Source organism: Nerophis lumbriciformis, linkage group LG13 (genome assembly GCF_033978685.3).
Source record: "Nerophis lumbriciformis linkage group LG13, RoL_Nlum_v2.1, whole genome shotgun sequence".
Taxonomy (NCBI): Eukaryota; Metazoa; Chordata; class Actinopteri; order Syngnathiformes; family Syngnathidae; genus Nerophis; species Nerophis lumbriciformis.
This window is the reverse complement of record NC_084560.2, coordinates 41,893,303-41,910,420: the sequence shown is the minus strand read 5'-3', so window position 1 is coordinate 41,910,420 and position 17,118 is coordinate 41,893,303. Positions and strand designations below refer to the sequence as shown.

Below are 17,118 nucleotides of genomic sequence, written 5' to 3'. Positions count from 1 at the left end.
ACATACACCCCCACATGAATGTGTGTCCATCCACATATACACCCACATTAATGTATGTCCATCCACATACACCCCCACATGAATGTATGTCCATTCACATACACACCCACATTAATGTATGTCTATCCACATACACCCCCACATGAATGTATGTCCATTCACATACACACCCACATTAATATATGTCCATCCACATACACACCCACATTAAAGTATGTCCATCCACATACACACTCACAAACTTGAATGTATGTCCATTCACATACACCCCCACATGAATGTGTGTCCATTCACATACACACCCACATGGATGTATGTCCATCCACATACACACCCACAAACTTGAATGTATGTCCATTCACATACACACCCACATGAATGTATGTCCATTCACATACACACCCACATTAATGTATGTCCATCCACATACACACCCACAAACTTGAATGTATGTCCAGTCACATACACACCCACATGAATGTATGTCCATTCACATACACATCCACATACACACCCACAAACTTGAATGCATGTCCATTCACATACACCCCCACATTAATGTATGTCCATCCACATACACACCCACATTAATGTATGTCCATCCACATACACACCCACAAACTTGAATGCATGTCCATTCACATACACACCCACATGAATGTGCATCCATTCACATACAGTACACACGCACACACTTGAATTTCTGTCCATTCCCATACACACTTACACACACGAATGTCTGTCCATTTGCATACACACATAGGAATACCATTCGCACACCCACACATTTGAATGAATGTATATCCATTCACACACACACACACACAAATGTCTGTTTAGTCACACACATACACACATTTAAATGTCTGTTTAGTCACACGCATACACACATTTGAATGTCTGTTTAGTCACACACATACACACATTTGAATGTCTGGCCATTTACTGTACATACACACACAAATGAATGTCCATTCATGTATAAAGAGTAGCATTTAAATATCTGGAGCCAATGTGTCCGACTACTGAAGGAGGATGTGTGTCCAGACTTTGAATTGGTCCTGTCCATAAGGTAAACGTCCATTCACATACACATGAAATGTGAACATGTGTCCATCCAATCGTGTACACAGGGTTTAATCAGCGAGCACATGGTTGTGTTAGAGAGCGAGCACATGGTTGTGTTAGAGAGCGAGCGTGGTACCTTGTTTGTTCTTGGACGAGGCGGCGCGTCCCGTCTGCTTCCTGTCCGAGCTCCCATGGGAAGCGGCCTCCTCCACGTCAGCCAACAGGGACGCCCGGTAGAAGAGCAGCGGCTGCCAGCGATCTTCTCTGAGGTCCAGCAGGTGCTCGCAGGTGTGCTTGTGCAAGTAGGACAGCCTGCACACAAACGTCAACATGTCTCACTCACGTCCAGTCCACGCCTTGTAGCCTTGCAGTACTCACAAGGTCCGCTTGTCTGGTTTCAGCAGCTTGCTGGAGAACTCGGCCAGGACGCTCAGGTAGGACAGGCGCGCTGGTGTGGAACCTTCCGGGGTCTGGACAAAGTCCTGGAACACGAACTCGATGCCGCTCCTGCACAAAGTAGAGGACGCTTCAGTCCCCCGAGACCCAGAAGACAAGAAGACGGGGACACCAGGTGGACCTGTGGATGAGGACGACACACTCCCGGAACTTAACCAGGTCACTGAAGCTGACGGCGAAGCGTCTCGCTAGCTCCTTGATGCCACTGAAGGTCTGGACTCTCTGATGAGGGCGAGGCGTCCCGCCGCTCTCCTGCTCCCGTTTGAGACGCTCAAACAGCTAGCGAGGACGAAGACAACAATTGGTGTGTGTTGTCGACAGGAAGTCAAGTGTGAAAGTTTACCTGCTGCAGAGAAAGCACTAAAGTACGAGCGCTCTCGATCTTGTCCATCTGTCTGCTGGAGGACATGGTCTCCTTGATGATGTCCCCAAACTCATTGTGGTACTGAAGACAACACAATACTCATCAAGTACAATAAACCATCTAAAAAAAGAAAAACAATCCAGGTAATATAATACTATATACTGCCATGCTTTTATTTTTAAGCTTCCTTTACACTGAACAGGAAGTCAGTGTGTGTTTTTTTTACCTTGTGTAACTAACTAGACCAGGCCTGAGCAATTATTTTGACTCGGGGGGCCACATTTAGAGAAAATAATGTGTCTGTGGGCCGGTATATCTATATTTAGCATACTTGCCAACCTTGAGACCTCCGATTTCGGGAGGTGGGGGGGCGTGGTTAAGAGGGGAGGAGTATATTGACAGCTAGAATTCACAAAGTCAAGTATTTCATACATATATATATATATATATATATATATATATATATATATATATATATCCTGAAAATATGCAAACAAAACTGTGTTTAGATAATTGATACTTTAAACTTGCATAAATATAACATGAATATAACATAACTTGGCTTCTGAGAGCTTCAAAATGTAATGAATAAAAATGCTAAAGTTGTTGATAAACAAGCAATTATTTTAATAAATAAATATGGTCATTTTAAATGAATTATTATGATAATTTAAAATTAATTATTTCAAATATGTTTATTTTAATGTACCGGTATAATTCTATGGCTGGATGTAATAAGGAGTCAGAAAAAATACAAATAAAAATACAATTAATTTTGATGTTTTTAGCAAAATATAGTAAAATTGTATTTAGTTTTTTTTTTTTTTTAATTAATAAATATATTTATTTTTAGGTAAGATAAACATAATAATACAATTTATCTCTAGTCTGGATGATTTAGTTCTTGTCACCCTGTCCTCCTGTAGTGAAAAAAAGGCTGTCCTCACTCAGGTCCGCATGGAGCTGGAGGGGGCGTGGCCTCCAGCTCCGGCTGAAAATCGGGAGATTTTCGGGAGAATATTTGTCCCGGGAGGTTTTCGGGTGAGGCGCTGAATTTCGGGAGTCTCCCGGAAAATTCGGAAGGGTTGGCAAGTATGATATTTAGGGACACTAATACAAAACCTCACAATAATGTCTGATTGAATGCTAAAAACGTTATGACAGACTATCTTAAAAAACTAAAAGATTGTACATTTTTCTATGAAGGATAAAACACTGAATATTGACAAAATATGAACGTCACACCCCCTCTCAATCGACATATTTTACAATCAAGTGAAACGCAACAAAGAGTGAAATATGAACGCTAAGGGTACAAAATAAACCCACCTACAATCTGATATATATCACTAAGCTTTAGAACTTTGTTGTGAAAATCTCCTTCCGCGTCTGTGGAAACGCTTCCCGCCCACACTGCTTGGTGCCTCGTCTGAGCTGCTGTGACGTAGATTACCATAGTAACTAATAGGGGTGTGGGAAAAAAACAATTCGAATTCGAATCGCGATTCTCACGTGGTGCGATTCAGAATCTATTCTCATTTTTTAAAAATCGATTTTTTTGAATCGAAAAAAAAACAGATTTTGAATCGAATCCTGACCCCAAGAATCGATATTGAATCGAATCGTTGGACACACAGCCCTAGTAACTAATTAGATGACCATATAAACTAATTAGATTACCATAGTAACTGATATGTAGGTGTGCACTTTAATATAGTGTTGTTTTGATATGTCATCTTAGTGACATCATGCACAAAAGTGCACTAATAGCTTGTTTTAAAATGTCTCTGACAATTTTGCACTTTCTGTTTTGAAATGACATGAATGTTTGTGCCACTGCTTAATAAATACACTTTTAGTTGTGATTTCCCTCTCTGCATGAAAGTTTAAAAGTAGCATATATTAATCAATCAATGTTTATTTATATAGCCCTAAATCACAAGTGTCTCAAAGGGCTGCACAAGCCACAACGACATCCTCGGTACAAAGCCCACATAAGGGCAAGGAAAAACTCACCCCAGTGGGACGTCGATGTGAATGACTATGAGAAACCTTGGAGAGGACCGCATATGTGGGTAACCCCCCCCCCCCCCTCTAGGGGAGATCGAATGCAATGGATGTATATTAGTGCGACCCCCCCACCCCTTTTGAGGGGACGGGCAATATGCGCATTCGTATAGTTAGGAGGAGATGCCTCATTTAGAGCAAAAAAATCGTCTGGTTTGAGCCAGGTTTCGCTAAGACCAATGACGTTAAGATTGTTGTCTCTAATGACCTCATTAACTAATAACGTTTTGGGAGACAATGATCTTATGTTTAAAAAGCCCATATTATAAGTATTGGGCTGTTTTGACGAGTTTTTGTTTAAATGATCCGTAGTAGCAATATTAATAATGTTGCGTTTATTATACGTAGTGCACTTTAAATAGTTTCGACCATATCTAGGAATTGATACGACGGGAATTTTCAGATTGTTTGCTTGATGCTGCGATCGACTGAACGCATCATGATTTGCCACCTCAGTAGAATGCATATCTACCTCTGAAAACATTCACAACAGAAAACACATTATGTGAGTTGTGTATTATTCTAAGAAAATTGCTATGCGTACAGTAATTATCCAGCCTAGCTTAACTGACTCCTCACCCGGACTAGCAGGCTCTGTAATTGCCTGTGACCGGGCTTGCTCTAGTGTAGTTAGTCAAATGTGACTTAAACAGTAGTCTATGTTCTTAGACAGGATGATGGCGCCTTCCTGGTTAGGGTGAAGGCCGTCTCTCATCAGCAAGCCTGGTTTGCCCCAGAAAGAGGGCCAATTATCAATAAACGTTAGTCCCTGTTGTCTACAGAAGCTAGCCAACCACTTGTTAAGCGAGACTAATCTGCTATACCTCTCATCATTGCCTCTCGCAGGCAGGGGGCCAGAGACAATTACTCGATGCCTGGACATCTTTCTAGCGAGATCACAAGTCCTGGCTATGTTTCTTTTTGTAATCTCTGACTGTCTCATTCTAGTGTAATGCAGTATGAAGAAGAATGTTTTAATGTAGACACATAGAATCATCATACTGCTGTGACTATATGCAACAAGTGTTCATTCCAGGCTAAGGCAACATATCCACATATATATGGTGTATCGTGACATGGCCTAAAAATATTGAGATTTTAATAAAAGGCCGTATCGCCCAGCCCTACTTCACAACTCATCTTAGTCTACATACAAATAAAATCAATAGCTTTCTTACTTGAAACAATGGGTTTGCTTTTTGAAGAGATCAATATGATTCTTGCTTGTATTTCAAGGTGCATGATGGGAAGAATGTGATATTAAGTAAATCCTCTCTTGGACTGTCGGCCATCTTGGCTACGGTGTGCTTCTCAAAACCAATAAGGGTGTTAGAAAGGCGAGAAAGAAGGCGTGGTGATGTGAAGTGAAGTGAAGTGAATTATATTTATATAGCGCTTTTCTCTAGTGACTCAAAGAGCTTTACATAGTGAAAACCCAATATCTAAGTTACATTTAAACCAGTGTGGGTGGCACTGGGAGCAGGTGGGTAAAGTGTCTTGCCCAAGGACACAACGGCAGTGACTAGGATGGCGGAAGCGGGGATCGAACCTGCAACCCTCAAGTTGATGGCACGGCCACTCTACCAACCGAGCTATACCGCCCATCCACGGCCCATACTTGCATTTTCTCATTTGACAAAATCCCTAGAATTCTTGCTTGCTTTTCTGACGTTATGTTGAATAATATTCATCGTCATCAACTGGGTTCTGAAGAAAGTGTGTGAAAATGTTGCTGTCTTGGATGAAGACTTTGTTAGCGAGGACAAGTTGGCTACCTGGGCGTAGTGCGCAAAGACGTCTGCCGCCATGCTGATCTCCAGCACGCCGCGTATGATGAGCTTGCAGTAGGCGGCCAGCGTGCTTCTCCTGGCGTGAAGCTCCTGCATCCTGAGCTCCTCAGAGACTGACAAAAGAACAAAGAGGTGAGCGGCCCATAGAAGGTGAACAAAAGAGACGTTGTTCAGGTTTGATGTGATCTCTGGGCCAAGAACAAGCGGCCATAAAAGACAAAAGTGTAAAGCCAATATTTCAACTTTTCTTTGGTTTCCACTTGAGCTCTTTTTCTGCTCTCATGACCATATTTGGAAGTTCAGCCAACTCCACATCTCACCTTTTTAGATATTTGACATGTCTTCAAATGTAGGATGAAAAGATGTGACACATCCTTTTACTACTAGTTGTGTGCCTTCAATAACAGCGACAGAGCTATATTCTTTTGACAAACTGAGCCGCAGGCCCCGGTAGGTCCAGGACAAAGTCCTGGTGGGGGGTTCAGGGGGCCCGACGCAAAATGATTATTAGCATTCAGACAGGTTAAAATGTTGCTAAAACCATCACTTTTCTATTGGTTTGATATTTTTTGGCGATTTTCGAGTCGGGAAACCATCTCCGGGTTGGGGAGGAGATCTTGCCCCAAGTGGAGGAGTTCAAGTACCTCGGAGTCTTGTTCACGAGTGAGGGAAGAGTGGATCGTGAGATCGACAGGCGGATCGGTGCGGCGTCTTCAGTAATGCGGACGCTGTATCGATCCGTTGTGGTGAAGAAGGAGCTGAGCCGGAAGGCAAAGCTCTCAATTTACCGGTCGATCTACGTTCCCATCCTCACCTATGGTCATGAGCTTTGGGTTATGACCGAAAGGACAAGATCACGGGTACAAGCGGCCGAAATGAGTTTCCTCCGCCGGGTGGCGGGGCTCTCCCTTAGAGATAGGGTGAGAAGCTCTGCAATCCGGGGGGAGCTCAAAGTAAAGCCGCTGCTCCTCCACATCGAGAGGAGCCAGATGAGGTGGTTCGGGCATCTGGTCAGGATGCCACCCGAACGCCTCCCTAGGCAGGTGTTTAGGGCACGTCCGACCGGTAGGAGGCCGCGGGGAAGACCCAGGACACGTTGGGAAGACTATGTCTCCCGGCTGGCCTGGGAACGCCTCGGGGTTCCACAGGAAGAGCTGGACGAAGTGGCTGGGGAGAGGGAAGTCTGGGCTTCCCTGCTTAGGCTGCTGCCCCCGCGACCCGACCTCGGATAAGCGGAAGAAGATGGATGGATGGAACTGTCCCATGTGATCAGCCAGTGCGATTGGAAGTCCATGCTCAATTATTGCCTCCGTAAATAAAACTTCGGCATTTATCACATCCAAAGAATCTGTTTGGGCGACGAAAAACGTTTTCCACTTGTATCGCTAGCAACGGCATTAGACTTGTGTTTTTTTGTCCCAACGTGGTCTTTTACATCGCTAATTCCTCCGTGTCCGATCGAAAAATCTTGTCTACACAAGGTGCAATTCGCGTAGTTTTCACCCTTTTTGGAACGGATAATTATTCCCTTTTGAATATTCTTCACGGAATGACTGCAGTTTTCTTTTCGGTTTAAGACTCGTTTGCGATTTTTCTCCGGCTGATTCCATGATCGTTCGCTCGTTTGGAAACAATGGCAACTGGTGCCTCGTGCTTGGCAGCGGTGCTATAAATAGCCTCGCACATGGCATTCGGAATTTTTTAATTAATGAAAAACCGTATTTTTTTATCACTGCAACCGTAACCCGGAATAGGTTGATGAAAACCGTACTAATTACGGGAAAACCGGAGTAGTTGGCAGGTATGCGTTTGTGTCAGTGAGGGACAGGAGGACACTGCTAGACAAACTGCTGGCCATCATGGACAATCCTGCCCACACACTCCAGCAGACAATTGAGGGACAGCGGAGTTCATACTGCAACAGGCTCCTTCAGCTTCCTTCCCACAGTGTTCCATTCAAGAACTCCTTCATTCCGCACTCCATCCAGCTGTATAATCACTCGCCATACAGCAATAGATGATATCTATTACCTGACACCTGACATGTTAGCTACTTCTCTTTTTTATAATCTCTATTTTCTGCTGGATCTACTCTCTATTTTATGCTGCAGCTGTTACATATACTGTAATATTGTACATGGTCATTGCTATATATTGTATATACCCTCCCGATTTTTCCGGGAGACTCCCGAATTTCAGTGCCCCTCCCGGAAATCTCCCGGGGCAACCATTCTCCCAATTTTTACCCGGGCAACAATATTAAGGGCGTGCCGTGATGGCACTGCCTTTAGTGTCCTCTATAACCTGTCATCGCGTCCGCTTTTTCACCATACAAACAGCGTGTCGGCCCATTTACATGTTGTATTCGGCTTCTACAGACACACGTAAGTGACTGCAAGACATACTTGATCAAGAGCCACACAAGTCACACTGAGGGTGGCAGTATAAACAACTTTAACGCTGTTACAAATATGCGCCACACTGTGAACCCACACCAAACAAGAATGACAAACACATTTCGGGAGAACATCCGCACCGTAACACAACATAAACCATACTTGCCAACCCTCACGGATTTTCCGGGAGACTCCCGAAATTCAGCGCCTCTCCCGAAAACCTCCCGGGACAAATTCTCTCCCAAAAATCTCCCGAAATTCAGGCGGAGCTGGAGGCCACGCCCCCTACAGCTCCATGCGGACCTGAGTGACGTGTTGAAAGTCTGTTCACACGTCCGCTTTCCCACAATATAATAATGATCGAGGGCGAGTTCTTGGTTTCTTAAGTGGGTTTATTGTTAGGCAGTTTCATTAACGTCCTCCCAGCGCGGTAACAACACACAACAACAGCAGTCAAGTTTTCGTCTACCGTAAAGCAGTTTGTCTGCCGTAAACAGCAATGTTGTGACACTTTTAAACAGGACAATACTGCCATCTACTGTACATGCATATGTCACCCACACATAATGTGTCACATTTTTGTGTTGATTTATTTAGTTTATTTTGTGGTTTGAATTCGTTTTTGGAGCTGTCATTACACATTTATCAGTATTCACATTGGTCAGTAGTTTCTTCCCAATTGAATGCTATCACCTGCAGACCGGAAGTGTCTTGTCATTCTGATGAGCGCGACCAGTCTGTAAACAATTGAAACGTCCTGTGTGCTTTTTCCTCCTGTATAACAGGTTAGTTTTGGTGAATCAACTCACTGAATAATATCCATGTGATCTTTATAAGTTTAAGTACACATTCTGATGGTGGAGCCTAACTCTAAAGTGTTTGTGAGTTGTAGTTTGTATTTGTGAATGAATCCAGTGTACAGCTGCAGTAATCAATACAAAAAGACGACGTGAGTACGCAATGTTTATATAGGAACTTCTGATCCTAATTCAGACTCCCAAATTAGAGCTCCCGTTTTCTTATTGATTTTATAATGTATATTTTGTATAATGTGTGTGTTCTGAAATAGTGACAGAGAATAGAACAAGGATGGACAATTCAACCCTTAACTCAACAATGAGTAGATGAGTGTTATGTGTGTGTATACGTGTAAATACATGAACACTGAAATTCAAGTATTTCTTTTATTTATTTATATATATATATATATATATATATATATATATATATATATATATATATATATATATAGCTATAATTCACTGAAAGTCAAGTATTTCTTATATATATATATATATATATATATATATATATATCTTAACCACGCCCCAGCCCCGACCACGCCCCCACCCCCCACCTCCCGAAATCGGAGGTCTCAAGATTGGCAAGTATGACATAAACACAACAGAACAAATACCCAGAACCCTTGCAGATGCTTGTTTTCATTCGGAAAAATCTACCTCTCACACGTGATGACAAGGAGAAAAAGAATTAGCCCAATCTTTGAGCTTCATCTGTTGCACAAATAGACTAATAGTCTGGACTGAGTGAAGCTGTTTTATTTATGTTTTGTGCCTTTTTCCCCATGCACTTTAAAGGATGGCTGTTTTCTCTACTAGTCTAGACTGATCGTGCTTTAAATGTTCTGGCTTCACTCTACAGCGGTTTTATTTATTTATCTTTTCGGCAATATTTACTTATTTTTGGCCTAAATTAAATCTTGAATCAAGTCTTGTACGTATTACAGTACCGTATTTGATAGGGATGTCCGATAATATCGGACCGCCGATGTTATCGGCCGATAAATGCTTTAAAAAGTAATATCGGAAATTATCGGTATCGGTTTCACGATTATCGGTATCGGTTTCCAAAAGTAAAATTTGTGACTTTCTAAAAGGCCGCTGTGCACACAGACGCAGGAAGATGTACAGAGCGCCAATTATTCCTTGAAGGCGCTGCCTTTGCATACTGGCCCAATCACATACTATCTACGGCTTGACACACGCACTAGCGAATGCAAGCATACTTGATCAACAGCCATACAGGTCACACTGAGGGTGGCCGAATAAACAACTTTAACACTGTTACAAATATGCGCCACATTGTGAACCCACACCAAACAAGAATGACAAACACATTTCGGGAGAACATCTGCACCGTAACACAACATAAACACAACAGAACAAATACCCAGAATCCCTTGCTCTTCCGGGCTACAATATACAACCCCCCCCCACCCCATATCTCCCGAATTCGGCGGTCTCAAGGTTGGCAAGTATGAGTGTATATATGATATAAACATAATATATCAGTATATATCCTATACTGTAACACTGTTACAAATATGCGCCACATTGTGAACCCACACCAAACAAGAATGACAAACACATTTCGGGAGAACATCCGCACCGTAACACAACATAAACACAACAGAACAAATACCCAGAATCCCTTGCTCTTCCGGGCTACAATATACAACCCCCCCCCATATGTGGCAGAGGGGTTAGTGCGTCTGCCTCACAATACGAAGGTGCTGAGTAGTCTGGGGTTCAATCCCAGGCTCGGGATCTTTCTGTGTGGAGTTTACATGTTCTCCCCGTGACTGCGTGGGTTCCCTCCGGGTACTCCGGCTTCCTCCCACCTCCAAAGACATGCACCTGGGGATAAGTTGATTGGCAACACTAAATTGGCCCTAGTGTGTGAATGTGAGTGTGAATGTTGTCTGTCTATCTGTGTTGGCCCTGCGATGTGGTGGCGACTTGTCCAGGGTGTACCCCGCCTTCCGCCCGATTGTAGCTGAGATAGGCTCCAGCGCCCCCCGCGACCCCGAAGGGAATAAGCGGTAGAAAATGGATGGATGGATCCTATACTGTACATATATTATGTAAATATTACGTATATATGTAATATTTTATATTGCTTTTAGTCTATTTTATACCTGCATTGTCCTTTCCATCTTTTGTAACTGAGCTACTGTGTGGAACAATTTCCCCTGTGGATCATTAAAGTTTGTCTAAGTCTAAGTCTAATGTCGCCCTCTGCTGTTCAGGCAGAGTACACACCAGTAAAATTGAGGCGAGTTTCACTACTTTTCTTCCTACTTTATGTGAATGCTGAAAAGCAGCATACAAACGTCTACATTTCCCACATTTCCCAACACAATTGAACGGTTCAAAAGTCAAAATTCTCCTTGATCCTACTAGTCAACTGCTAGCATACTAACGTTAGCATGCTTTTAAACAAATTTTACACTTGCACGTACGCACAAGTCATATAACTTGTTACATGACACATGCCAACTATAATTTAATTTTACACTTTTTTTATTAATTTCGCAGCCATAAACCTTAGTCAAATAACTCAGTACATGACACATGTTAACTGATGTAACTTTTGGTGCTAATTTTGCAGCTGTATGCCTCAGTCATATAACCTGATACTTGGCACATGCTAACTTTTTTGGCTAATGTTACACTTTTTTAGCTAATTTCGCAACTGTACACCTTAGAGTCAAGTTACTTGGTAAGTGACATATGCTAAGATTAGCGTGCTAACTTTTTTTTTGCCAATTTTGCCGTCGTGCACAGAGTCATACAGCTTGGTACTTGACACGTTAAATCAGTGGTTCTTAACCTGGGTTCGATCGAACCCTAGGGGTTTGGTGAGTTGGCCTGAGGTATTCGACAGAGCCTCTGCCACGGGGATCAAGACACACCCTACTCATCATGTAAATAATAATAATAATAGATTAGATTTTAAATCGTGATTTTCTATTATTAGATACTCAAAGCGCTCATAGAGAAGTGGGACCCCATAATTCATTCACATCTGGTGTTGGTAAGCTACATTTGTAGCTGGCCATCATGGACAATCCTGAATGGAATGGTACTCTGAACTGCTGTTTGGTGCATAAGCACAAACAACAGTCCCCAGTGCCCCCACCCGAAGGCGGAGGGAAGCTACCCTCTCGTCCACTGGGTTGAACTCCAACGTGCAGGCTTTGAGCTGATTACTCGGTAAATCCTTTATATTAATTTATTACCAATTGTTTTTGTTTTTATTACCCCCAAACAATGTTCCCTCTAATTTTCCATGTGTGTGAGCAAACGCAAAAACTCCTGGAGAGCATGTGAGCGACGTCAGACGTGCGCATACACTGTGGTCACACCTGCAGCACACCTGTCCCAAACCTGACTAAATAACAAGTTCAATGTTTTATCATTATAATCAAATGACAGCAGTCATTTTGGCCCACTTACAATGACTATAACATACTGTTTTTCATGAGATGTGTACTAGTATTATATGTCTGGGTGGGGGTCCTACTTTGGAAATAATGTGTACCCCTTTCAGATATCGCATTTAGTTCCCACTTAAACATTCACATGTTGCACAATGAGATGTAAACATGGGATTATGTGTACATTCCTGTAACTTTCCGTTTATAAAATATATCTTTATTAGTATATCTTTAATATAACAACATCATTTTAGGATTACGGTTTGGGTTCGGTGAATGCGCATATGAAACTGGTGGGGTTAAAAATAATATGAACAATTATAGGCCAATTTCAATTTTACCAACATTTTCAAAAATATTTGAGAAAGTGGTCTATAACCGACTGAATGGCTTTCTGGAAAAACTAAATATCCTTGTCCCCTCCCAATATGGTTTTCGTAAAAAAAAGCACCACCTGTACGGCTATACTCGACCTCTTGGAAAAGGTCAATGACTGTATTGAAGAAGGAAAATGCGGTATTGGCATTTTTTTGGATCTGTCCAAGGCCTTTGACACAATAGACTTTGAGATCTTATTGTATAAGTTATATCACTATGGTGTCAGAGGGGTACCTCTCGATTGGTTCCGCTCTTACCTACACGGAAGGCAACAATGTGTATGCGTCAATGATCACGATTCACCCTGTATGACCATAAATTATGGGGTTCCCCAGGGATCCATCTTGGGGCCGCTCCTTTTTATCCTATACATAAATGATTTCGTAAACTCCTCCGAAACTTTTCATAAAATAATTTTTGCTGACGATACAAATTTGTTTACCTCACACAGGAGCCTACACCATCTACAAGTAACTGTCAATTCAGAGCTTGTGAAAGTGGATTCCTGGTTCAAATGCAATAAGGTCTCACTTAATGTAAATAAAACAAATTGTATTCTATTTCGTTCTAATAAAAACCGGACAAATACTGAGCACTGCCTTATCAACATCAATGGGCAGGAAATACAGAGAGTGTACTCCACAAAATTCCTGGGTGTCATCATTGACGAATACCTCAATTTCAAATGTCACATTAGCCATCTGTTAAACAAATTATCCAAATATGTTGGCCTGTTCTTTCACCTTCGTCATTATCTTCCTCTTTATGCTCTACTTATAAAAGTCTCTTTGAACCACATCTAAACTACTGTAATGTCATCTGGTGTAACACCTTCCCTACCTGCCTTCACAAATTAAATCCATGCAAAAGAAAATCATACGGGCCCTGTCATGGTCCAAGTTTAATGCCCCCACTCCACATCTATTCCATAATTATCATCTCTTAAGACTGACAGAGTTCAATATTTATCAAAATGCTTGTCTAACCTATCAAGTCATTCACAGGCTGAATTTAAGGCTCTGTAGCTTGGTTCCTATCTACCATCCCCAGCATGCCCACAACACTCGTAACTTAGATCTGATATCAGGTAAACATCGTCTACTGGCTTGTACCGCTCGAAGTGTTGTATGCAGGGGACCAAAGATTTGGAACCGGCTTAATGAGAGCCTCAAGCTGTTTCCATTCTCCAACTTCAAAGAGAAACTGAAAACGTACCTATTAACCACCTATCTTAAATGCCTCATGTGGGGTAGACTACTGTTGGGTTTTGCATGGTTGAATGAATGTATGTATGTATGTGTATGCTTGCTTTAGTACTATTATCTTGTGTTAATCATATAGCGTTGTTTTTTTTTGTTTTTTGTTGTTGTGCTTGCTACCATGTTTCATCATTCCATGTATATACTGTCCTCTGGACCCCCTGTCAAAAGCTTCTTCTAGCTTATTTGGGGGACCCTTTCACGTACCAACATCTTTAAATGATGATATTCAGTACTATTGTAATTGTTATATGGTATTGTGAATAAACTTGAAACTAACTTGAAACTAAAACTGGCATGCCAACTTTTTTTTTTGCTAGTTTTGCGTACACCTTTGTCATATAACTTGGCATGTTAACAATAGTATGCAAACTTTTTTTTAAACTAATTTTTCAACCGTTTACACTAGTCATATAACCAAGTACTTGACATATGCCAAGTGCTAACATACTAATGTTGGCATGCCGACGTTAACATCCTAATATGCTAACATTAGCGCGCCTAACTTTTTTGGCCAATTGTGCCGCCATACCAGCACGGTGGCACAGCATATGCCTCACAATACGAAGGTCCTGGGTTCGATCCCCGGACTCGGGATCTTTCTGTGTGGAGTCTGCATGTTCTCCCCGTGACTGCGTGGGTTCCCTCCGGGTACTCCGGCTTCCCTCCCACCTCCAAAGACATGCACCTGGGGATAGGTTGATTGGCAACACTAAATTGGCCCTAGTGTGTGAATGTTGTCTATCTATCTGTGTTGGCCCTGCGATGAGGTGGCGACTTGTCCAGGGTGTACCCCGTCTACCGCCCGAATTCAGCTGAGATACGCTCCAGCACCCCCCACGACCCCAAAAGGGACAAGCGGTAGAAAATGGATGGATGGATGGATGTGCCGCCATACACGTCAGAGTACCGTATTTTTCGGGGTATAAGTCGCTCCAGAGTATAAGTCTCACCGGCCAAAAATGCATAATAAAGAAGGTAAAAAAACATATATAAGTCGCACTGGAGTATAAGTCGCATTTTTTGGGGAAATGTATTTGCTAAAAGCAAACAGCAAGAATAGACATTTGAAAGGCAATTTAAAATAAATAAAGAATAGTGAACAACAGGCTGAATAAGTGTACGTTATATGAGGCATAAATAACCAACTGGTATGTTAACGTAACATATTATGGTAAGAGTCATTCAAATAACTATAACATACAGAACATGCTATACGTTTACCAAACAATCTGTCACTCCTAATCGCTAAATCCCATGAAATCTTATACGTCTAGTCTCTTACGTGAATGAGATCAATAATATTATAATGTGTTAATCATTTCACACATAAGTCGCTACTGAGCAACGTTCCCTCTAAGGTGCGCGCCTGCGCAATTGCGCACTGCTCAAGCGTCCTCTGCGCACAGCAAATATATGCCGCGCACCAAATCAAATCCCATCTGAATTGTAAACAAAATAAACACATAATTTATTCTGTGCAATTTTGCAATGCAACTCTGAGTGACAGTGACAACAAGCGGCCCTAACGGTGTTAGTCAACACTGTTCAATTGAACACCGTTCAATTATTGTAACGTCTATTGAGATGCTTCGATGACAGGAATTATATCGATCACTTTATGTAAAGCTATATAAATATAAGTCACTTCACTTCACTATTGAGCAAAACTGTTTATATTCGGCCATAACCACACCAAAAACATGAGTAAAAAACTTCTATCTGGAAAAACTTGTCATTTTCTGCCGTACAAACCAGGCCAAAACCAACTTGTCATCTGTCACCTTCTCAACTGTCTATGTGACGTCAAGGCTTGGTTAGCCCAGAATTTTTTAATAATGAATGAGGGAAAAATGGAAATTTTAGTTTTTGGTCCGGCCCTCACTGACTTAGGACCATTGCAAAATTATGTGCGTCCGAAAGTCAGCAGCCTTGGCGTCACTATAGACAGCGATTTTAAACTTGACGAACAAGTCAATGGCGTTTTAAAATCGTGTTTTAATCATCTTCGTCTTTTAGCAAAGGTAAAACCGTTTTTATCTTTTAACCTTTTTGAACAAGTCGTGCATGCTTTTATTTCAAGTGGCCTGGACTACTGCAATGCACTTTATGCTGGCATTAGCCAAAAAGCTCTCTCCCGGTTGCAGTTAGTCCAGAATGCGGCAGCACGACTTTTAACAGGGGCCAGGAGACGCGAGCATATAACCCCAATTCTTGAGACTTTGCACTGGCTCCCTGTTCATTTTAGAATTGATTTTAAAACCTTGCTGTTTGTTTTTAAAGCTTTACATGGACTGGCACCTCAGTATATCTCGGATCTCATCCAAACTTACAATCCTGCGCGCGCTCTGAGGTCCGAGAGCCAGTTCCAGCTCGTGGTGCCCAAGACGAGACTTAAAACCAGGGGAGACAGGGCTTTCTCTGTGGTCGGCCCTAAGCTCTGGAACACTCTGCCCCTCCATGTTCGAACTGATCCCACAGTGGAGTGTTTTAAGTCTCGTCTTGAGACCCACTTTTATTCTCTGGCTTTTAACACTACGTGAGTTGTGTGGTCCTCTGTTGTCCTCTGTGTTTTTAAAATTTTGATTTCTATTTACTGTTTTAATTGGGTTTACCCTTTAAAATCGTTTTTAGTCATATTTATTTTATATTGTTTTTAATTGTGTTTAATATTGTTGTGCAGCACTTTGGAAACATTTTGTTGTTTAAATGTGCTATATAAATAAAGTGGATTGGATTGGATTGGCACCAACACGCATACTACTAAGCCACTGGTGCGTTTATGGCCACACAAAAAGTCGGACAACTCAAACACCACACAAAGTTACACTATGACTCCTCAGTCATACGTGTGCTTGTTCTACTGTCATCTATTATTAATGTTAATTTATTGATATTAATCATGGAATGCTGTTACTAGAGAAAGTTACAGGAATGCACACTTCATCCTATGCTTACATTTCATTGTGCAACATGAGGATGTTTAAGGGGAACTAAATGTGATCTCTGAAAGGGGTACAAATGATTTCCAAAGCAGGACCCCCACCCAGACATATTGTACAATACTAATCCATAGCATATGAAAAACAAGATTTCTTTT

The 17,118-nt window shown here is 41.8% G+C and overlaps 1 protein-coding gene across 4 annotated transcripts in view; it reads right to left on the bottom strand.

The window, feature by feature from the left end:
* LOC133613310 (cohesin subunit SA-2) overlaps positions 1–17,118 on the bottom strand; it is a 70,512-nt gene that overhangs the window by 5,613 nt on the left and 47,781 nt on the right. For all 4 annotated transcript variants that reach the window (XM_061970752.1, XM_061970751.1, XM_061970753.1 and 1 more), the window contains 5 exons: positions 5,731–5,858; positions 1,868–1,969; positions 1,646–1,803; positions 1,447–1,575; positions 1,205–1,380 (listed from right to left, as the gene is read on the bottom strand). In XM_061970752.1, the coding sequence (XP_061826736.1) occupies positions 1,205–1,380; positions 1,447–1,575; positions 1,646–1,803; positions 1,868–1,969; positions 5,731–5,858 (693 nt within the window). The remainder of the gene's footprint in view (positions 1–1,204; positions 1,381–1,446; positions 1,576–1,645; positions 1,804–1,867; positions 1,970–5,730; positions 5,859–17,118) is intronic.